Source organism: Balaenoptera physalus (assembly GCF_965194825.1).
Source record: "Balaenoptera physalus genome assembly, chromosome: X".
In the NCBI taxonomy this organism is placed as follows: domain Eukaryota; kingdom Metazoa; phylum Chordata; class Mammalia; order Artiodactyla; family Balaenopteridae; genus Balaenoptera; species Balaenoptera physalus.
The window spans coordinates 113,891,564-113,915,270 of NC_138903.1; the positions used below are offsets into that span (position 1 = coordinate 113,891,564).

General features: G+C 41.2%; 1 protein-coding gene across 2 annotated transcripts; it reads left to right on the forward strand.

Moving 5' to 3' along the window:
- The first annotated feature begins 1,414 nt into the window (after positions 1–1,414).
- On the forward strand, positions 1,415–22,468 carry RBMX2 (RNA binding motif protein X-linked 2). 2 transcript variants are annotated; one of them, XM_082445413.1, is made up of 6 exons: positions 1,415–1,492; positions 1,695–1,810; positions 2,933–2,984; positions 18,573–18,729; positions 20,419–20,596; positions 21,368–22,468. In XM_082445413.1, exons 1-6 carry the CDS (start codon positions 1,488–1,490, stop codon positions 21,868–21,870), a joined length of 1,011 nt encoding a protein of 336 aa, XP_082301539.1. In that variant the 5' UTR covers positions 1,415–1,487; the 3' UTR covers positions 21,871–22,468. The 2 variants fall into 2 exon arrangements, with proteins under 2 accessions (XP_082301539.1, XP_082301540.1); XM_082445414.1 differs by having other exon boundaries at positions 1,416–1,492; positions 18,600–18,729.
- The last annotated feature ends 1,239 nt before the right edge of the window (positions 22,469–23,707 follow it).

A 23,707-nucleotide genomic window follows, 5' to 3' on the forward strand; every position in this document is an offset into this window, starting at 1 on the left:
CTACAAAGTTAATGAATAGCTGGGTTGGAGTAGGGGAGGGGAAGAGACACAGAATGAATGAAGAGAAACTGTCATTTATGGGCAGCCTCTGTTCTGCTTCTTGGCAAGACATTGGGTACATCGTGAACCACTGAGGGTACAGTTGTCATCATCACCATCATCATCAAAGTACTTTTATGAAGTGCCTAGTTTCTGGGGCTCTGAGCTAGGCCTACACAGAGAACTACACAGCTCTGGAATTTCACTTTTAGACCATGCATGATCTGAGACCAGATACTGATGTCCACATATGCAAGATGGATTCAAATCTTCAGTATGGTTTATTCACACATTATATGCCACCACCTCTTCTACATGTTCCTGATTATTTCTGTAGTAAAATCTATCAAGCAGATATACCCTGTCTCCTCGATGATATTATAGCTCTTTGAAGGCAGAGAACCCAACCTTACAATCCTGTCTACAGACTTTCTGTACAGGACAAATACAGATGCTCAGTAAGGATTGATGAATCAGCCAGACCTGATGGGTAGAGAGAGAGTAACTTTCAAGCTCTTTAACTCATTTAAACCTCAGTTTCTTCTACAAAATGGGGAGGATAATTTTATCTATAGACTTCACAGGGTTGTTACGAGGATAGAGGGCCAACGCATGTAAATTGATTAGCACACAATCTAGCATTTTCTGCTCAACTGTTAGCTATTAATTTAACAATATGAATTTCTACCTCCCGCTTGAGTAGGAGAGTGACTATGGAAAAGGGGTAGCAGCTTTCACACAAATCTGGGTATTCAATTCAGCCTATGGAAGCACACTTGTCAGTTGCTTATGCATTGGAATTTGAGAGACAAAAAGGATTTACCCCCTCACATATCTTCTTCACTTTTCTGCCGTCACTCCTGAACAGGGATGATTTGATGGGGGTGTGCGTGTAAGTAATCGGCTGGGAATGAAGGATGGAGTGGGAATTAGCCCTGGGAGCAAACGCTGGGCCTCAAGTCGCCGTATCAGGCACCTTTTTCAGTCTTAATTCAGCAAACATTTATAGCTAACCCAATCAAGGCCAGGCGTCGTCCAAGAGCTAGGAGTCCTGTAACAGACCAGGCTCGCACTCTTGCCCAATTTCACAGAGGAAGGAAGGGAGGGAGCAGGGAAAAACTCTGAAGGTACGAGTTCACCAAACCAGGAAAGCCGCTTCTCGACCTAGTGCGCAGGCGCCGCGCCCCCAGCGCGGCTGCGCTCTTCCGGCGCGGCGCAAGCTCCGCGGAGACCAATGGGCGCGCGACAGCACTCTTCCGGCGCGGCGCAAACTCCGCGGAGACCAATGGGAGCGCGGCTGCGTTCTTCCGGCGCGGCGCAAGCTCCGCGGAGACCAATGGGCGCGCTGCGCCGGGGCTGCGCATGCGTCTTAAGGCTTCTCCCGGAAGTCGCTTCCTAGGTTTTGAGCGTGAAGTCGGTTCCTGGCTTCTGAGTGTGAACTCGCAGAGATGAAGTAAGGCCCCAGAGCTCCCCCCCGAGGGGAGGTGTCGGGGAGGGGCAGCCGGAGGTGGCCTACCGGGGCTGAGGTGATAGAGCATCTGCGGGGCTGAGGGGCGGGAGGGGCGGGGAGACTAGAAAATTAGTCCCCCAGTTTTGCTCTCCTTTACCTCAGGCCGGGCCGCGCTTACTTGTGCGCTTTTCCGTTCCCTGTGCAGCCCTTTAACTAAAGTTAAGCTGATCAACGAGCTGAATGAGCGTGAGGTCCAGCTGGGGGTAGCGGAGAAGGTGTCTTGGCACTCCGAGTACAAGGACAGCGCGTGGATCTTCTTGGGTGAGGCCCACATCTTTCTCCCGTAGGGCTCCTCGTTCTCTCCTGACCTGCTCCCTAACATTTCAGCGTTCCCGCCCTTCAGTCCTCCCGACATTCATCACTCACTTTTATTTCCTTCCGCTCTCTGCCTGTAAATCCGTTTTCCATGTCTTTTTTCTCCCCCATTTCTAGTTTGCTCTCTCTGCCAAGTCAGTGCTCATGATAGGTACTGCTTGTCATTCACTATGCTAAGAATCGTGCCACTTGGTTTCTCAGAGACGATTTTTATCACCCCGCATCCCCCTATTTATACAGCTAAGGGAACTGAGGTGCAGAGAAGTTAATGGACTTCCTTCCACATAGCTAGTAAGTGGAACAGCCAGAACTATGGGATTCTAGAACTCATGGTCTTAGCCCCTATCCCATATTACTGCCAACTCCCTCCCGCCCCATTCCCCTTCCCTCAGAATTTATTTTCCTCATCTAATTAGCTCCTGCCTTCTATCCATGGTCATATCACCATCTCTGTATTCACTTGTGTCACATCCAGTAATTTGACAGTTTATTCAAAGAGGTTATTGCACCAGACATTGTGCTAAGCATTTTATATCCATTGTTTTATTTAATTCTTATAACAGTTCTGTAAAGTAAGTACTAATATCCCCATTCTACTGATGAGGAAGGAAACATTTGCAGGGGAATTTATTTCCTATGAAATGCTTAACAGTTGACTTTATAATCCTTAGTCTGTGTGAGTTGGGGTTAATATTTGTATATTTAAAGTGATTTTGGATCTTAGCTATGAATTTGTAGATAAAGAGCACATGAGTTCAAGATATGTTTATGGAATCCAAGTTTTGTGCTGGAAACTATCTGCTTTGTCCAGAAGATTTTGGATGTGAGGGGGATTAGTTTGGTTAGGGGTGGCCCCGATCTTTCCACTCAAAGTTAATCACTGTTTTTTCTGTACTACTGCTACATCTTCTATGTGTTTCTGTTATTGCATCAGACTGTGAGTTCTTTGAGGGCAGGCCCTGTTGTTTACTCTTCTTTGCACCCCCAGTGCCTGGCTAGATGCATGCATGGCACATAGTAGACACTTGGTAAATGTTTCCTGAACTGAAATGTGTTTTTTTCTTCTAGGAGGGCTTCCTTATGAGCTGACTGAAGGGGACATCATCTGTGTGTTCTCACAGTAAGTCCCCTTTCATTTTCTGCCTTCTCAGCCATCAGAATAGTTTGCTTCCATAACACATTTTATGGCATCACAAAAACCATTTATTTTAATTCTAGGCTGACCGGCCTCCCTGCATGGGGAGGGCTGGAGCTTCTGCTCTAGTTTAGATCAGTCCCAGGACATGGTTCTGGTACTCTCCCAATGTGGAAGATCCAAGAAGTTGGATGATTCAGGAGGCTGTCTTGGGGATTCTGGTCTATTTTTATTGCTTTTTCACTGAGGCCTACACTGGAACAGGCTGGAACTCCCAGGAAGGTACTGTGTTGGCCCATCTCCTCGGGCTCCTACAAACTAGTGGTAACTCATGATCACGGGGCCCTTCTGGGCCCACACCTGTGTGGCATTGTAGGATTAGGGCAAAGCACAGAGGAATTGGGAAAAAAGCAAAAGGTTTAGGCAATAGTTTGCTTGCTTTGTTTCTAGATTAGTGTAAGGTTAGTGAGCAGAGCCAATCTCTTTAACTGGAGGCTGAGAATCACAGGCTGCTGAGGAATAAGAATGTATAGGAGAACCTTATATTCTTCCTTCTGCTATGGGATGATAGCAGCAGCACTGGGTGGGAGAGGGTCTTGGCAGCTCACACTAGTAGTGGCAGCTGGTAGGAGAGGGGTTGGGTACAACCCCAGAGCTACATAGAGTAGTTAGTCTATAGGGCCAGAGGGCCTTGGCAGCTCACAGGAGCAGAGGGCCATGACTCCTGGGCTGTGTAGCCCTCAGGGGCAGAGGACCATGGTAAAAGGGGTTGGGCAAGCAAACACGGCTAGCACACCCTGGCAGAGTCATTGCCATGGCAGGGCATGGTTGGGCCATCCAATGGGCAGAGGGCCCTGGCTGAGTGGTTGGGCAACTTAGGGGGCAGCAGGTTCTGGCTGAATGGTTGGGCAGCATATAGGGCAGAAGGCCATGGGAAAGAAATTGGGCAAGAAGAAGGCCATGGTAGAGGGCCCTGAGAGGGACAGAGGCTGCTTCCTCCAACTCCTGGGTATTGGGAAGTTCACAGCAGGTACAGCCTATAATTTCCACCCCTTTGTGATACCTCTACCTGATCCAGCCTTCCACCTGGGAGCTGTTTTTGTATTATTTGCATTGAGTGTGTTTATTTCACACAGCTAGTGTGTGTGTTTATTCCAGTTCTCTGTTCTGGCTATACACGTTACCCTCCATGAAGATTGCCTTTGTGACTGATAACAGTGGCTTTCAAAAAGTATTTTGTTTTCTGATTATCAGAGTAATGTATAGTCATTATAGAACATTTGGCAATACCTGAAAAAACCATAATTCAAAAAGAGTCATGTACCGAAATGTTCACTGCAGCTCTGTTTACAATAGCCAGGACATGGAAGCAACCTAAGTGTCCATCAACAGATGAATGGATAAAGAAGATGTGCCACATATATACAATGGAATATTACTCAGCCATAAAAAGAAACGAAATTGAGTTATCTGCAGTGAGGTAGATGGACCTAGCGTCTGTCATACAGAGTGAAGTAAGTCAGAAAGGGAAAAACAAATACCGTATACTAACCCATATATATGGAATCTAAAAAAAAAAAAAAGGTCATGAAGAACCTAGGGGCAAGATGGGAATAAAGACACAGACCTACTAGAGAATGGATTTGAGGATATGGGGAAGGGGAAGGGTAAGCTGGAACAAAGTGAGAGAGTGGCATGGACATATATACACTACCAAACGTAAAATAGATAGCTAGTGGGAAGCAGCCACATAGCACAGGGAGATCAGCTGGGTGCTTTGTGACCACCTAGAGGGGTGGGATAGGGAGGGTGGGACGGAGGGAGATGCGGGAGGGGGGAGATGTGGGGACGTGTGTGTGTGTGTGTGTGTGTGTGTGTGTGTGTGTGTGTGGGTGTGTGTGTAGCTGATTCACTTTGTTGTAGGGCGGAGGCTAACACACCATTGTGGGGCAATTGTGCTCCAATAAAGATGTTAAAAAAAATTTATAGTTATAAAAAAAAACATTTGGCAAAAAGAAAAAGTATAAAGAAGAAAATAGAATGTACTTTAAGGAAAAGCTGTTAACATCTTGGTGTTTTTCTTTATTGTCTTCTTTTCAATGTTGGGCGTTATTTCTAATATTTTGCTGTTATAAATTATAGTGCAAAATACATTGTAGTATACACATCTTTGTATGCATCCCTGATGGTTTCCTTAGTGAAATTACTGGATCAGTATGGTAGCATTTTTAAGATGTTTTATAAACATTGCCAAATTACTCTCTGAAAAGGTTGTTTCAGTTTCCACTGAAAAGGTTGTATCAATTTCCACTCTCACTAGAATGCTCATTTTTCTGAATCCGAATCAGTAATGGTTATTTAAAAAAATATTTGCCATACAGCCTCTCAGTATTATTTTACTTTGCCTTTATTTCATCATCAGGGAGGTTGAACATCCTTTCATAGATTTACAGGCCCTTATTATTTCTTTTTTTTTGTAAATTGTCTATTAATATCATTTGCCTATTTTTTTCCCTATTAGTGTATTCCTCATTTTCTTACTGATTTTACAAGAGCCGTTCATGTGTTAAGGATATTAACTTATTGTTGTAACACTTTATCGTGTACTGTATTGCTGTGGACTTATTTTTTGTTTTTAATTTGATGTGTTATACTACATTGCCGTTATTATTATTTCTTGATGCTCAAATTGTCCCAGTTTGGTCTGTAGTAGTCCCTTCAAGCCAACTCCTGTATTCTTTTCTTCTTTTACTTTTTATTTTGAAATAATTTCTGGCTTAAAACAGGAAAGTTATAAAATAGTATAAAGTATACCTGTCCCCCCTTCACTTGGAGTCCCCAGGTGTTAGCATTTTACCACATATGCTTTGTTATTATCTCACGCCACCTATACATATTTCTTTTTAACCTTTTGAGAGTCAGTTGCAGACAAGATGCCCATTTACTCCTAAATTCTTCAATGTGTATTTCCCAAAATACAAGTACATTCTCTTGTTTAACCTCAGTATAGTGATCAAATTCAGGAAGTCAACACTGTTACAGTATTATTATCTAATCTATAGACTTTATTCAACTCCACCAGTTGTCCTGATAATGTCTTTTATAGCAAAAGGAAAAAAATGGCTTTCTAGTCCTTAATCTGTGATATAAATTGCAAACGTTTTCTCCTAGTTTGTCATTTGACTTTTGACTTTGCTTACTGTGATCTTTTTGCTATGCAAAATTATTATTTTTTAATTTTTATGCATTCATTTATTCATATGTTTAAATTATGTTATGGTAACATTGACTTTTTAGGGGATGTACAATCTACAGATTTTCCTGAGTGTGGTTTTAGCCACATCCCATAAATTTTGGTATATATTCCCATTTTTGTTATTTTCTAAATAGTCTGCCATTGATTTCTTTATTTTGTTTTACTTTCTCTTTTATCCAGTTGTTAGCTTGGAGAATAGGTTTCAAGTTCTAGGTAGGGTATTTTTTGTTTTAAAATATTATTTCCAGCTGTTTAACATTGTGGTTGGAGAATATGGTCTGTGCTGTTTTTGGAGATGATTGAGGTTTACTTTGAGACCTAGTCTACAGTCAATTTTAATATGTGTTTCATGGATTCTTGAGAAGAAACTCTCATCTTTCTGTACAATCAAAGATATCTATATATATATACTAGTCTGATGTTAATATTTTTAACAATGTAATTGTTATATTATTAGTTACATGTTTATTTGTATTTATATTATATAATTTTATATTAATTGATTCCTCTGGCCTATTTTTCTCAATTTTATGTGTTATGAACTCAAAGTGGTGTGTTAAAATCTCATAACTTTCACTCTTACTTGCTCATCCTATTTTTAATTATAATTTTTGATTTGTTGATTTATGCATAAAATTTCATGACTTTTGTTATGTATTAGGACCTTTTTCAGAGCAAAAGAGCCCTCTTAGTCACAGGTAGATGTTTTTTATTGTTGGCCTTGAATTCATCATCTTTTTTTTTTTTAACATTTTTATTAGAGTATAATTGCTTTACAATGGTGTGTTAGTTTCTGCTTTATAACAGAGTGAATCAGTTATACATATAGATATGTTCCCATATCTCTTCCCTCTTGCATCTCCCTCCCTCCCACCCTCCCTATCCCACCCCTCTAGGTGGTCACAAAGCACAGAGCTGATCTCCCTGTGCTATGCGGTTACTTCCCACTAGCTATCTATTTTACGTTTGGTAGTGTATATATGTTCATGCCACTCTCTCACTTTGTCACATCTTACCCTTCCCCCTCCCCATATCCTGAAGTCCATTCTCTAATAGGTCTGTGTCTTTATTCCCGTCTTGCCATTAGGTTTTTCATGACCATTGTTTTCCCCTTTAGACTCCATATATATGTGTTAGCATACTGTATTTGTTTTTCTCTTTCTGACTTACTTCACTCTGTATGACAGACTCTAGGTCCATCCACCTCACTACAAATAACTCCATTGCGTTACTTTTCATGGCCGAATAATATTCCATTGTATATATGTGCCACATCTTCTTTATCCATTCATCTGATGATGGAAATTTAGGTTGCTTCCATGTCCTGGCTATTGTAAATAGAGCTGCAATGAACATTGTGGTACATGACTCTTTTTGAATTATGATTTTCTCAGGGTATATGCCCAGTAGTGGGATTGCTGGGTCATATGGTAGTTCTATTTTCAGTTTTTTAAGGAACCTCCATACTGTTCTCCATAGTGGCTGAATGAATTTACATTCCCACCAACAGTGCAAGAGGGTTCCCTTTTCTCCACACCCTCTCCAGCATTTATTGTTTTTGGATTTTTTGATGATGGCCATTCTGACCGGTGTGAGATGATATCTCATTGTAGTTTTGATTTACATTTCTCTAATGATTAATGATGTTGAGCATTCTTTCATGTGTTTGTTGGCAATCTGTATATCTTCTTTGGAGAAATGTCTATTTAGGTCTTCTGCCCATTTTTGGATTGGGTTGTTTGTTTTTTTGTTATTGAGCTGCATGAGTTGCTTGTAAATCGTGGAGATTAATCCTTTGTCAGTTGCTTCATTTGCAAATATTTTCTCCCACTCTGAGGGTTGACTTTTCATCTTGTTTATGGTTTCCTTTGCTGTGCAAAGGCTTTTAAGTTTCATTAGGTCCCAACTGTTTATTTTTGTTTTTATTTCCATTTCTCTAGGAGCTGGGTCAAATAGGATCATGCTGTGATTTATGTCATAGAGTGTTCTGCCCATGTTTTCCTCTAAGAATTTGATAGTGTCTGGCCTTACATTTAGGTCTTTAATCCATTTTGAGTTTATTTTTGTGTATGGTGTTAGGGAGTGTTCTAATTTCATACTTTTACATGTACCTGTCCAGTGTTCCCAGCACCACTTATTGAAGAGGCTGTCTTTTCTCCACTGTATGTGCTTGCCTCCTTTATCAAAGATAAGGTGACCATATGTGTGTGGGTTGATCTCTGGGCTTTCTATCCTGTTCCATTGATCTATGTTTCTGTTTTTGTGCCAGTACCATAATGTCTTGATTACTGTAGCTTTGTAGTATAGTCTGAAGTCAGGGAGCCTGATTCCTCCAGCTCTATTTTTCGTTCTCAAGATTGCTTTGGCTATTTGGGGTCTTTTGTGTTTCCATACAAGTCGTGAAATTTTTTGTTCTAGTTCTGTGAAAAATGCCAGTGGTAGTTTTTTTTTTTTTTAATATTTATTTATTTATTTTTTTGTAATGTCTGAAACATTTATATTAACATATTTCCATACATATTTCCATACAAATACAAATATAAGATTTTTAGAAATTTCATATAATGTCTGAAACATTTATATTAACATATTTCCATACATATTTCCATACAAATACAAATATAAGATTTTTAGAAATTTCATGTAATGTCTGAAACATTTATATTAACATATTTCCATACAAATAACCCAAGGAAAGTTTAGTATTAGTTGTTTTGTTTGTTTGTTTTTTTATACTGCAGGTTCTTATTCGGCATCAATTTCATACACATCAGTGTATACATGTCAATCCCAATCGCCCAATTCAGCACACCACCATCCCCACCCTACCGCAGTTTTCCCCCCTTGGTGTCCATATGTCCATTCTCTACATCTGTGTCTCAACTTCTGCCCTGCAAACCGGCTCATCTGTACCATTTTTCTAGGTTCCACATACATGCATTAATATACGATATTTGTTTTTCTCTTTCTGACTTACTTCACTCTGTATGACAGTCTCTAGATAAACCCAAGGAGAAACACGCCGAGACACATAGTAATCAAAGTGGCAAAAATTAAAGACAAAGAAAAATTATTGAAAGCAGCAAGGGAAAAACGACAAATAACATACAAGGGAACTCCCATAAGGTTAACAGCTGATTTCTCAGCAGAAACTCTACAAGCCAGAAAGGAGTGGCATGATATACTTAAAGTGATGAAAGGGAAGAACCTACAACCAAGATTACTCTACCCGGCAAGGATCTCATTTAGATTTGATGGAGAAATCAAAAGCTTTACAGACAAGCAAAAGCTAAGAGAATTCAGCACCACCAAACCAGCTCCACAACAAATGCTAAAGGAACTTTTCTAAGTGGGAAACACAAGAGAAGAAAAGGACCTACAAAAACAAACCCAAAACAATTAAGAAAATGGTCACAGGAACATACATATCGATAATTACCTTAAACGTGAATGGATTAAATGCCCCAACCAAAAGACATAGACTGGCTGAATGGATACAAAAACAAGACCCATATATATGCTGTCTACAAGAGACCCACTTTAGACCTAGGGACACATACAGACTGAAAGTGAGGGGATGAAAAAAGATATTCCATGCAAATGGAAATCAAAAGAAAGCTGGAGTAGCAATACTCATATCAGATAAAATAGACGTTAAAATAAAGAATGTTACAAGAGACAAGGAAGGACACTATATAATGATCAAGAGATCAATCCAAGAAGAAGATATAACAATTATAAATATATATGCACCCAACATAGGAGCACCTCAATACATAAGGCAACTGCTAACAGCTATAAAAGAGGAAATTGACAGTAACACAATCATAGTGGGGGACTTTAACACCTCACTTACACCAATGGACAGATCATCCAAAATGAAAATAAATAAGGAAACAGAAGCTTTAAATGACACAATAGACCAGATAGATTTAATTGATACATATAGGACATTCCATCCAAAAACAGCAGATTACCCGTTCTTCTCAAGTGCGCACGGAACATTCTCCAGGATAGATCACATCTTGGGTCAGAAATCAAGCCTCAGTAAATTTAAGAAAATTGAAGTCATATCAAGCATCTTTTCTGACCACAACGCTATGAGATTAGAAATGAATTACAGGGAAAAAAACGTAAAAAAGACAAACACATGGAGACTAAACAATACGTTACTAAATAACCAAGAGATCACTGAAGAAATCAAAGGGGAAATCAAAAAATACCTAGAGACAAATGACAATGAAAACACGACGACCCAAAACCTATGGGATGCAGCGAAAGCAGTTCTAAGAGGGAAGTTTATAGCTATACAAGCCTACCTAAAGAAACAAGAAACATCTCAAGTAAACAATCTAACCTTACACCTAAAGGAAACAGAGAAAGAAGAACAAACAAAACCCGAAGTTAGCAGAAGGAAAGAAATCATAAAGATCAGAGCAGAAATAAATGAAATAGAAACAAAGAAAACAATAGCAAAGATCAATAAAACTAAAAGTTGGTTCTTTGAGAAGATAAACAAAATTGATAAGCCATTAGCCAGACTCATCAAGAAAAAGAGGGAGAGGACTCAAATCAATAAGATCAGAAATGAAAAAGGAGAAGTTACAACAGACACCGCAGAAATACAAAGCATCCTAAGAGACTACTACAAGCAACTTTATGCCAATAAAATGGACAACCTGGAAGAAATGGACAAATTTTTAGAAAGGTATAACTTTCCAAGACTGAACCAGCAAGAAACAGAAAATATGAACAGACCAATCACAAGTAATGAAATTGAAACTGTGATTAAAAATCTTCCAACAAACAAAAGACCAGGACCAGATGGCTTCACAGGTGAATTCTATCAAACATTTAGAGAAGAGCTAACACCTATCCTTCTCAAACTCTTCCAAAAAATTGCAGAGGAAGGAACACTCCCCAACTCATTCTATGAGGCCACCATCACCCTGATACCAAAACCAGACAAAGATACTACAAAAAAAGAAAATTACAGACCAATATCACTGATGAACATAGATGCAAAAATCCTCAACAAAATACTAGCAAACAGAATCCAACAGCACATTAAAAGGATCATACACCACGATCAAGTGGGATTTATCCCAGGCATGCAAGGATTCTTCAATATACGCAAATCGATCAATGTGATACACCATATTAACAAATTGAAGAATAAAAACCATATGATCATCTCAATCGATGCAGAAAAAGCTTTTGACAAAATTCAACACCCATTTATGATAAAAACTCTCCAGAAAGTGGGCGTAGAGGGAAACTACCTCAACATAATAAAGGCCATATATGACAAACCCACAGCAAACATCATTCTCAATGGTGAAAAACTGAAAGCATTTCCTCTAAGATCAGGAACGAGACAAGGATGTCCACTCTCACCACTATTATTCAACATAGTTCTGGAAGTCCTAGCCACGGCAACCAGAGAAGAAAAAGAAATAAAAGGAATACAAATTGGAAAAGAAGAAGTAAAACTGTCACTGTTTGCGGATGACATGATACTATACATAGAGAATCCTAAAACTGCCACCAGAAAACTGCTAGAGCTAATTAATGAATATGGTAAAGTTGCAGGATACAAAATTATTGCACAGAAATGTCTTGCATTCCTATACACTAATGATGAAAAATCTGAAAGAGAAATTATGGAAACAGTCCCATTTACCATTGCAACAAAAAGAATAAAATACCTAGGAATAAACCTACCTAGGGAGACAAAAGACCTGTATGCAGAAAACTATAAGACACTGATGAAAGAAATTAAAGGTGATACCAACAGATGGAGAGATATACCATGTTCTTGGATTGGAAGAATCAAGGTTGTGAAAATGAGTATACTACCCAAAACAATCTACAGATTCAATGCAATCCCTATCAAATTACCAATGGCATTTTTTACGGAGCTAGAACAAATCATCTTAAAATTTGTATGGAGACACAAAAGACCCCGAATAGCCAAAGCAGTCTTGAGGCAAAAAAATGGAGCTGGAGGAATCAGACTCCCTGACTTCAGACTATACTACAAAGCTACAGTAATCAAGACAATATGGTACTGGCACAAAAACAGAAACATAGATCAATGGAACAAGATAGAAAGCCCAGAGATTAACCCACGCACCTATGGTCAACTAATCTATGACAAAGGAGGCAAAGATATACAATGGAGAAAAGACAGTCTCTTCAATAAGTGGTGCTGGGAAAACTGGACAGCTACATGTAAAAGAATGAAATTAGAACACTCCCTAACACCATACACAAAAATAAACTCAAAATGGATTAGAGACCTAAATATAAGACTGGACACTATAAAACTCTTAGAGGAAAACATAGGAAGAACACTCTTTGACGTAAATCACAGCAAGATCTTTTTTGATCCACCTCCTAGAGTAATGGAAATAAAAACAAAAATAAACAAATGGGACCTAATGAAACTTCAAAGCTTTTGCACAGCAAAGGAAACCATAAACAAGACGAAAAGACAACCCTCAGAATGGGAGAAAATATTTGCAAACGAATCAACGGACAAAGGATTAATCTCCAAAATATATAAACAGCTCATTCAGCCCAATATTAAAGAAACAAACACCCCAATCCAAAAATGGGCAGAAGACCTAAATAGACATTTCTCCAAAGAAGACAAAGAGACGGCCACGAAGCACATGAAAAGATGCCAGTGGTAGTTTGATAGGGATTGCCTTGAATCTGTAGATTGCTTTGGGTAGTAGAGTCATTTTCACAATGTTGATTCTTCCAATCCAGGAACATGGTATATCTCTCCATCTATTGGTGTCATCTTTAATTTCTTTCGTCAGTGTCTTATAGTTTTCTTCATACAGGTCTTTTGTCTCCTTAGGTAGGTTTGTTCCTAGATATTTTATTCTTTTCAGTGCAGTGGTAAATGGGAGTGTTTTCTTAATTTCACTTTCAGATTTTTCATCATTAGTGTATAGGAATGCAAGAGATTTTTGTGCATTAATTTTGTATCCGGCTACTTTACCAAATTCATTGATTAGCTCTAGTAGTTCTGGTAGCATCTTTAGGATTCTGTATGTATAGTATCATGTCATCTGCAGACAGTGACAGCTTGACTTCTTCTTTTCTGATTTGGATTCCTGTTATTTCTTTGTCTTCTCTGATTGCTGTGGCTAACACTTCCAAAACTATGTTGAATAATAGTGGTGACAGTGGGCAACCTTGTCTTGTTCCTGATCTTAGTGGAAATGGTTTCAGTTTTTCACCATTGAGGACAATGTTGGCTGTGGGTTTGTCATATATGGCCTTTATTATGTTGAGGAAAGTTCCCTCTATGCCTACTTTCTGCAGGGCTTTTATCATAAATGGGTGTTGAATTTTGTCGAAAGCTTTCTCTGCTTCTATTGAGATGATCATATGGTTTTTCTCCTTCAATTTGTTAATATAGTGTATCACATTGATTGATTTGCGTATGTTGAAGAATCCTTGCATTCCTTGGATAAACCCCACTTGATCATGGTGTATGATCCTTTTAATGTGCTGTTGGATTCTGTTTGCTAGTATTTTGTTGAGGATTTTTGCATCTATGTTCATCAGTGATATTGGCCTGTAGTTTTCTTTCTTGGTGACATCTTTGTCTGGTTTTGGTATCAGGGTGATGGTGGCCTCGTAGAATGAGTTGGGGAGTGTTCCTCCCTCTGCAATATTTTGGAAGAGTTTGAGAAGGATAGGTGTTAGCTCTTCTCTGAATGTTTGATAGAATTCGCCTCTGAAGCCGTCTGGTCCTGGGCTTTTGTTTGTTAGAAGATTTTTAATCACAGTTTCAATTTCAGTGCTTGTGATTGGTCTGTTCATATCTTCTGTTTCTTCCTGGTTCAGTCTCGGCAGGTTGTGCATTTCTTAGAATTTGTCCATTTCTTCCAGGTTGTCCATTTTTTTGGCATAGAGTTGCTTGTAGTAATCTCTCATGATCGTTTGTATTCCTGCAGTGTCAATTGTTACTTCTCCTTTTTCATTTCTAATTCTATTGCTTTGAGTCTTCTCCCTTTTTTTCTTGATGAGTCTGGCTAATGGTTTATCAATTTTGTTTGTCTTCTCAAGGAACCAGCTTTTAGTTTTATTGATCTTTGCTATTGTTCCTTCATTTCTTTTTCATTTATTTCTGATCTTATCTTTATGATTTCTTTCCTTCTGCTAACTTTGGGGTTTTTTTGTTCTTCTTTCTCTAATTGCTTTAGGTGCAAGTTTAGGTTGTTTATTCGAGATGTTTCCTGTTTCTTGAGGTAGGCTTGTATTGGTATAAACTTCCCTCATAGAACTGCTTTTGCTGCATCCCATAGGAATTGGGTCGTCGTGTCTCCATTGTCATTTGTTTCTAGGTATTTTTTGATTTCCCCTTTGATTTCTTCAGTAATCACTTCGTTATTAAGTAGTGTATTGTGTAGCCTCCATGTGTTTGTATTTTTTACAGATCTTTTCCTGTAATTGGTATGTAGTCTCATAGCGTTGTGGTCGGAAAAGATACTTGATACGATTTCAATGTTCTTAAATTTACCAAGGCTTGATTTGTGACGCAAGATATGATCTATCCTGGAGAATGTTCCATGAGCACTTGAGAAAAATGTGTATTCTGTTGTTTTTGGGTGGAATGTCCTATAAATATCAATTAAGTCCATCTTGTTTAATGTATCATTTAAAGCTTGTGTTTCCTTATTTATTTTCATTTTGGATGAACTGTCCATTGGTGAAAATGGGGTGTAAAAGTCCCCTACTATGATTGTGTTGCTGTCGATTTCCCCTTTTATGGCTGTTAGTATTTGCCTTATGTATTGAGGTGCTCGTACGTTGGGTGCATAAATATTTACAGTTGTTATATCTTCTTCTTGAATCAATCCCTTGATCATTATATAGTGTCCTTCTTTGTCTCTTGTAATAGTCTTTATTTTAAAGTCTATTTTGTCTGATATGAGAATTGCTACTCCAGCTTTCTTTTGATTTCCATTTGCATGGAATATCTTTTTCCATCCCCTCACTTTCAGTCTGTATGTGTCTCTAGGTCTGAAGTGGGTCTCTTGTGGACAGCATATATACGGGTCTTGTTTTTGTATCCATTCAGCCAGTCTGTGTCTTTTGGTGGGAGCATTTAATCCATTTACATTCAAGGTAATTATCGATATGTATGTTCCTATTCCCATTTTCTTAAATGTTTTGGGTTTGTTATTGTAGGTGTTTTCCTTCTCCTGTGTTTCTTGCCTAGAGAAGTTCCTTTAGCATTTGTTGTAAAGCTGGTTTGGTGGTGCTGAACTCTCTCAGCTTTTGCTTGTCTGTAAAGATTTTAATTTCTCCATCAAATCTGAATGAGATCCTTGCTGGGTGGAGTAATCTTGGTTGTAGGTTTTTCTCCTTCATCACTTTAAATATGTCCTGCTACTCCCTTCTGGCTTGCAGAGTTTCTGCTGAAAGATCAGCTGTTAAGCTTATGGGGATTCCCTTGTGTGTTATTTGTTGTTTTTCCCTTGCTGCTTTTAATATATTTTCTTTATATTTAATTTTTGATAGTTTGATTAATATGTGTCTTGGCGTGTTTCTCCTTGGATTTATCCTGTATGGGATTCTCTGTGCTTCCAGGACTTGATCAACTATTTCCTTTCCCATATTAGGGAAGTTTTCAATGATAATCTCTTCACATATTTTCTCAGTCCCTTTCTTTTTCTCTTCTTCTTCTGGGACCCCTATAATTCGAATGTTGGTGCATTTAATGTTGTCCCAGAAGTCTCTGAGGCTGTTCTCAGTTCTTTTCATTCTTTTTTCTTTATTCTGCTCTGCAGTAGTTATTTCCACTATTTTATCTTCCAGGTCACTTATCCGTTCTTCTGCCTCAGTTATTCTGCTATTGATCCCTTCTAGAGTATTTTTAATTTCATTTATTGTGTTTTTCATCATTGCTTCGTTCATCTTTAGTTCTCCTAGGTCCTTGTTAAATGTTTCTTGCATTTTGTCTATTCTATTTCCAAGATTTTGGATCATCTTTACTATCATTATTCTGAATTCTTTTTCAGGTAGACTGCCTATTTCCTCTTCATTTGTTAGGTCTGGTGTGTTTTTACCTTGCTCCTTCATCTGCTGTGTATTTTTCTGTCTTCTCATTTTGCTTAACGTACTATGTTTGGGGTCTCCTTTTCGCAGGCTGCAGGTTCGTAGTTCCTGTTGTTTTTGGTATCTGTCCCCAGTGGCTAAGGTTGGTTCAGTGGGTTGTGTAGGCTTCCTGGTGGAGGGGACTAGTGCCTGTGTTCTGCTGGATGAGGCTGGATCTTGCCTTTCTTGTGGGCAGATCCACGTCTGGTGGTGTGTTTTGGGGTGTCTGTGGCCTTATGATTTTAGGCAGCCTCTCTGCTAAGCAGTGGGGTTGTGTTCCTGTCTTGCTAGTTGTTTGGCATAGGGTGTCCAGCACTATAGCTTGCTGGTCATTGAGTGAAGCTGGGTCTTGGTGTTTAGATGGAGATCTCTGGGAGATTTTCGTCGTTTGGTGTTACGTGGAGCTGGGAGGTCTCTTGTGGACCAGTGTCCTGAAGTTGGCTCTCCCACCTCAGAGGCACAGCCCTGACGCCTGGCTGGAGCACCAAGAGTCTTTCCTCCACACGGCTCAGAATAAAAGGGAGAAAAAATAGAAAGAAAAAAAGAAAGAAGATAAAATAAAATAAAGTAAGATAAAATAAAATAAAGTTATTAAAATAAAAAATAATTATTAAGAAAAAAAGAAAAAAAAAATTTTAAAGTAAAAAAACAAAAAAAACAAACCCAAAGAAACAAAAACAGACGGACAGAACCCTAGGACAAATGGTGAAAGCAAAGCTATACAGACAAAATCTTACACAGAAGCATACACATACACACTCACAAAAAGAGGAAAAGGGGAAAAAATAATATATCTTGCTCCCAGAGTCCTCCTCCTCAATTTGGGATGATTCATTGTCTATTCAGGTAGTCCACAGATGCAGGTACATCAAGTTGTTTGTGGAGCTTTAATCCGCTGCTTCTGAAGCTGCTGGGAGAGATTTCCCTTTCTCTTCTTTGTTCGCACACCTCCCGGGTTTCAGCTTTGGATTTGGACCCGCCTCTGCGTGTAGGTTGCCTGATGGTGTCTGTTCTTCGTTCACACAGGACGGGGTTAAAGGAGCAGCTGCTTCGGGGGCTGTGTCTCACTCAGGCCGGGGGGAGGGAAGGGTACGAATGCAGGGTGAGCCTGCGGCGGCAGAGGCCAGCGTGACGTTGCAGCAGCCTGAGACGCGCAGTGTGTTCTCCCGGGGAAGTTGTCCCTGGATCACGGTACCCTGGCAGTGGTGGGCTGCACAGGCTCCCGGGAGGGCAGGCGTGGATAGTGACCTGTGCTTGCACATAGGCTTCTTGGTGGCGGCAGCAGCAGCCTTAGCGTTTCATGCGCGTCTCTAGGGTCCGCGCTGATAGCCGCGGCTCGCGCCCGTCTCTGGAGCTCCTTTAAGCGGCGCTCTTAATCCCCTCTCTTCACACACCAGGAAACAAAGAGGCAAGAAAAAGTCTCTTGCCTGTTCGGCAGCTCCCGACCTTTTCCCAGACTCCCTCCCGGCTAGCTGTGGTGCGCTAACCCCTTCAGGCTGTGTTCACGCTGCCAACCCCAGTCCTCTCCCTGCAATCCGACCAAAGCCCGAGCCTCAGCTTCCAGCTCCCGCCCGCCCCGGCGGGTGAGCAGACAAACCTCTCGGGCTGGTGAGTGCTGCTCGGCACCGATCCTCTGTGCGCGAATCTCTCCGCTTTGCCCTCCGCACCCCTGTTCCTGCACTCTCCTCCGTGGCTCCGAAGCTTCCCCCCTCTGCCACTTGCAGTCTCCGCCCGCGAAGGGGCTTCCTAGTGTGTGGAAACCTTTCCTCCTTCACAGCTCCCTCCCACTGGTGCAGGTCCCGTCCCTATTCTTTTGTCTCTGTTGTTTCTTTTTTCTTTTGCCCTACCCAGGTAGTGGGGAGTTTCTTGCCTTTTGGGAGGTCTGACATCTTCTGCCAGCGTTCAGTGGGTGTTTTATAGGAGCAGTTCTACGTGTAGATGTATTTCTCATGTATCTGTGGGGAGGAAGGTGATCTCCGCGTCTTACTCTTCCGCCATCTTCTTAAGCCTCACCTTTGATCTTAATACTACCACCCATTTTTTAATTGGGTGTTCTTGATATATCTTTGTGTAACTTTTTATTTTTAACCTTTCTTTGTCATCTTGTTCTAGATGTGTCTCCCATACGGACTATATTATTTGAATTGTGTTTTATCATCCAATCTGAAAGTTTTTGCATTTTAAATCAACAGTGTCTTACTCTTTTATAAAATAAATAGATATGGCGAAATTGTTAACATTAACCTGGTACGGGACAAGAAGACTGGGAAATCCAAAGGATTCTGTTTCCTCTGCTATGAAGACCAGAGGAGCACAATTCTGGCTGTTGACAATTTTAATGGGATCAAGGTGAGTATGCTTACTAAGCAGAACTTTTCCTTCATGTAGGGCTTCAGTTTCATTTCCCACCTGATAGCCACAGGCTCAAGGGCAGTACTGGTCAGCTGGGTGTGTTGTGAAGGTTGCAGAGGTGTGGGGACATATTGACCAGGAAATGATCCCAGGAAATAATTCCATTGGCTCATGACTCTGCCAGCACTTGTTCCTTTTACCCATCTCTTAGCAAACCGTCTCCTCAGGAGCATAGGTACCATGACCCCCCACTCCCCTTCACCCGGCACCCAACCAGGCCTCTATTTTTCACCTTTCCCTCCTCACACTCCACTCTCATTTCTGGTATACTGAAGAACAAAGAGACTAGCAAACGCTGCTCTTCCATGCCGTCCTGTGTCAGGAAATTTGGGGCTCCATCATGGTTTAATGGCTGAGGACATAGCCATGTATGTCTGTCATATGTCTCCACTGACTTAGCAGTACTGGACCCTGGAAATTCTCTAGTTAAAATCTCATGACAAATTCTACAAAAGTAACTCATTCTGAAGTTTTCTCTCCTCTGTTCCCCTCTCTTCCACCCTTGTAAGTGAGACATTGGGCTGAGAGAAGGGGATGGGGCAAGTCAGGCTTATCTGTGCTCCACGTGGTCCCTCTGCTTGTTTAGGAAAAGCACTGCCATTGAACGAGCATTGTCACAGGTCAGAGGGGTAACTCTTGACTTGGAGAGTTTGTCACTGACTGCACCAGTGTGGAACAACTGGAGATTATAGGACAGGGTGGAAAAAGGTTATAGGCTTGATTTTTAAGAGAGCCAGCAGTGAAAGGGAGTCACCATAAAGGGAAGGTTTTCAAAAATGTTTTGAAATGGGGAATAGGATAGATGATAGAAAGTGCTCAGGCTTAAAGGTAAGAGTAAAAACTTGCTCTTGAATGGAACAGGAAAAGCCAGACAATTCAAATTTCAGATGGCTTTATCTATAGAATAAGTCTGTATCTGCCTGAATGTTTTTGTTTTAAGTAAGGGGTCAATTTTTTGTTGTTCACCTGGAGAGTTGTGCTTTGCAGCGATAGTATCAGTGTGAGCCAGTTGTTCCAGTATGCTGGGGGTAGAGCAGGGTGTGTGGGCTTAAGGAAAAAGAAAGTAGTCCTTTCTAGATTCCTTCCCCCCTCCCAACTATTGGTCTGCTTTGGCCTCGTCCTAATTGCTGTGTTGAGAAAGCAGCTGTAGCATTGAGCTCAATTTCAGGAATTCCCTCTTGCTGCCAGGCTTTTTCATGGTATGTTTCACTGTGGGTGTTACAGATTGAGGGTAATTCATTGTTTGTGTGTCTGAACTCTTACAGTTTTCCGTGCTGCTTGTGCTTTGGGGCAGTACTTCCCAGGCTCTTTTCACTTCATGGCACACGTAGAACATGAAGATATTAGTATGACACTCGGGGGTAAACTGATGAGGCTGCCTAGTACAACTGCCCTGGGGGCTCCAGCTGCCCCAGGCCCCACCTGGCTGCCCCAAGGGCTGAGCGAATTAATGTGTAGGGATATGTGCCATGACACACCAGTTGGGCAGGTCTGCTTTCGAGATTTCCCGAGAAATAGAATAGCAGGAGGGTAATGGGTATGGTTCAAACCATGGATTTCTGCAGCTGGGTTCAAATAGTTAGATAGGAGGGCTGTCTTTGCTGAAGCATTGCCTGTCTGTCTTAGATCAAAGGAAGAACTATCCGAGTGGATCATGTGTCTAACTATCGGGCTCCTAAGAACTCAGAAGAAATGGATGATGTGACCAAAGAGCTGCAGGAGAGGGGCTGTGGGGCTCACACTCCCTCACTGAGTTCATCTGAGGGCTCTGAAGATGGCAAACCCACCAGAAAACACAAAAAAGGTAAAGCATTAAGGCCCAAGAGAAGACTCTGGGTAGGCTTAGTGTTTGCTCTTCTTAGCATTCACTGAGAGTTGGTAATCAGTTCTTAAGTGTGAAGGGGGAAGGTGTGGGGAAGCTTACTTTAATTGGGAAAGGAGAGGTATCAGCAGAAGGCTAATGGTATGGGCTGAATTCTGTCCACCAAAACACATATGTTGAAGTCCTAACTGCCCCCCCCCCCGTAACTCAGAATGTGACTGTATTTGGAGGTAGGGTCTTTTTTTTTTTAATTAATTAATTTATTTATTTTTGGCTGTGTTGGGTCTTTGTTTCTGTGCGAGGGCTTTCTCCAGTTGCGGCGAGCGGGGGCCACTCTTCATCGCGGTGCGCGGGCCTATCACTGTCGCGGCCTCTCCCGTTGCGGAGCACAGGCTCCAGACGTGCAGGCTCAGTAATTGTGGCTCACGGGCTTAGTTGCTCCGCGGCATGTGGGATCTTCCCAGACCAGGGCTCGAACCCATGTCCCCTGCATTGGCAGGCGGATTCTTAACCACTGCGCCACCAGGGAAGCCCAAGAGGTAGGGTCTTTAAAGAGATAATTAAGACTGGGAGTTGCCTTATACAGCAACTCGACATATCAAGGGTGACAGACATCCAGCTTGGCTTCTCGGAGGCACTTTTCTGGAAGTAGAGACTGTGACTGCTTCACGCTGCTGCCAAGGATGCTTTCCTTTTGCATGTCCTCCATCTTTTCCATCTTCCTTTTCTTATTTTGCCCTTCTTGTCCTCCAGACAAAAAGGAAAAAAAGAAAAGAAAGAAAGACAAAGAGAAGACTGACCAGGAGGTACAGGCAGAGCAGCCAGCCTCCTCTTCATCACCCAGAAGCAAGATGATAAAGGAAAAGGATGACCCTGGCTCTAAAAAGCACAGTGGCAAGAACTCAGAGAGGGGTCAGAAGTCAGAGTCCAGGGAGGTGCAGAAGCCCCACCCCAGCTCCCCTGAGATCAGGACGACCTGCCGTGGTGGAACAGAGGACCGAGAGAGGGAGCCGAGGAAGGAGAAGCCCAAGCACGAACACAAGTCATCAAGCAGGAAGGAAGAGAGAGAAGACAAGAACAGAGATAGAGACAGAGGTCGAAGCTCAGACGCACATTGCCGCTGGCACAGTGGGCGCTCTGAGGGGCGTAGTCACAGAAGTAGAAGTAGGAGTCAAGATAAATCCCACAGGCATAAAAGGGCCCGGCACTCCCGGGACCGGGAGTCCTCTAATCCTAGTGACCACAGGCATCACTGAAGCCACAGCCTGTTCAGCTGCATGGTAGAATTGGAAATGAATTGTGTTTTTAAAATGCAGTGAAATTCAGTTATGCTTTTACTATTTCTATATGTAAAATATCTGAGGATGAGTTCTTTTAATCCCTTGAGTGTTAGAATCATTGAGCGAGCTGTAGTTTTTATTTTACTTTTTTATTTTAATTTTTAATTTTTAATTTTTATTTATTTTTTCAGAGCTGTAGTTTTTAACGGCTAAATGTCCTGGATTTTTGAGCAAAATCCATTGTCCCTGGGAATATACTTGGTACTTTTGGTACTTAACCAGAGTATGTATCCTAAATTTGGTTTCATAAATCTGGCCCTTGATTTTGTGACCCCAATTTATGATGAAATGGCCAGGAAGGGGAAATACCAGGCAATTCTAGAATTCCAGTCTTTGTGAGATATTTAGAACCCTTGCAGTAACCTTTCCAGTTGGCAGGTATAACCATAGAGTAGAGAAGTGTGGCTTCACTAGGCTCAGAAAGCTTGCTGTGAATGTGGTAAGGATTCTTAACATCAGCCTGCTCCCTTCCCACCTCCCCTCCCCCACCCTTTTTATGAAATTTTAGACTTTTGTTTGTTTTTGTTTTGGTTGATATATCTCCACATCTTTTCCTTACAACTTATTTATTTATTTATTTTATTGAGAAGAAATTAACGTAAAATTAACCATTTTAAAGGGAACATTCAGTGGCATTTGGTGCATTCACAGTGTTGTAAAACCACCAACCCTATCTAGTTCCAAAACACTTTCATCATCCCAAAATGAAACCCTGTACCCATTAAGCAGCTACTCCCCATTCCCTCTTCCTCCTTGTCCCTGGCAACCACCAATCTGCTTTCCATTTCTATAGATTTACCTATTCTGGACATTTCATATAAGTGGAGTCATGTAACATGTGGCCTTTTGTGTTCGGTGCCTTTCACTTAGTATCATGTTTTTGAGGTTCATCCATATTGTATCAGTACTTCATTCCTTTTTATGGATAATGTCCCATTGTATGGATATTCCAGATTTTGTTTACCCATTCCTGAGTGGATGGACATGTGGGTTGTTTCCACCTTTTGGCTAGCCAGCTCCCTTTTCATGTTCCAGACATACCAGACTGCTTCTGGGCTTAGTCTGCTTTTCGAGTAGCTGCTCTTGATGAGATGGGAACATTTTGTCGGCTCCATTGTGTATCTAGCTGATCTGCTTGGTAGTTCTTTCTCATTTTGAGATTCTTTTTTATCAGTCAGTCCCTTATGAGTTTGATAAGAAGTAGTTCACAGGCCCTTAATACCCCTGCTGAATTATTAAAGTGGAATTTGTGACCCTGTAAAACAGAGGACTAGAGCTTTAATAGTGAGTGCACTAAGTTAGGTTACGTGGTGTGTTAGTATGGGTCCTAGATTAGATGTGCAAGAAATTTTGGGGTTGGGATGCCCATGAAGGAAAATGGAGAGGGAGCTGGAGGAGTCTGGGAAAGCTGTCAGACAATGATGTAGGTCTAACTTCTTGGAGAAGAAAGGGAAGGAATGAAGGAAGTTGTGTAGGAAAAGTCCTACACTGCTGTGGAGTTCTAAGAATATTTCAGCAAGACCAGTGGTGAGCCCTTGAGCCAAAGACACCTGTCAGAGGAGTCCCGCTAGATGAGCCTTGGTAAGCAGGAATCCTTGCTGTTGGGCCTCCATCAGCCATTGTGGCCCCTCGTCTTATGTGTCCATCATGCCAGTTGTGTGGTAACTGATGAAGGCCCCTGCACCTGGCTGAGTCATTGTATCTGCTTGGTGGTTCAGTGCCTCTTCTGTGATAGATGTTTTCTGATGGGTGT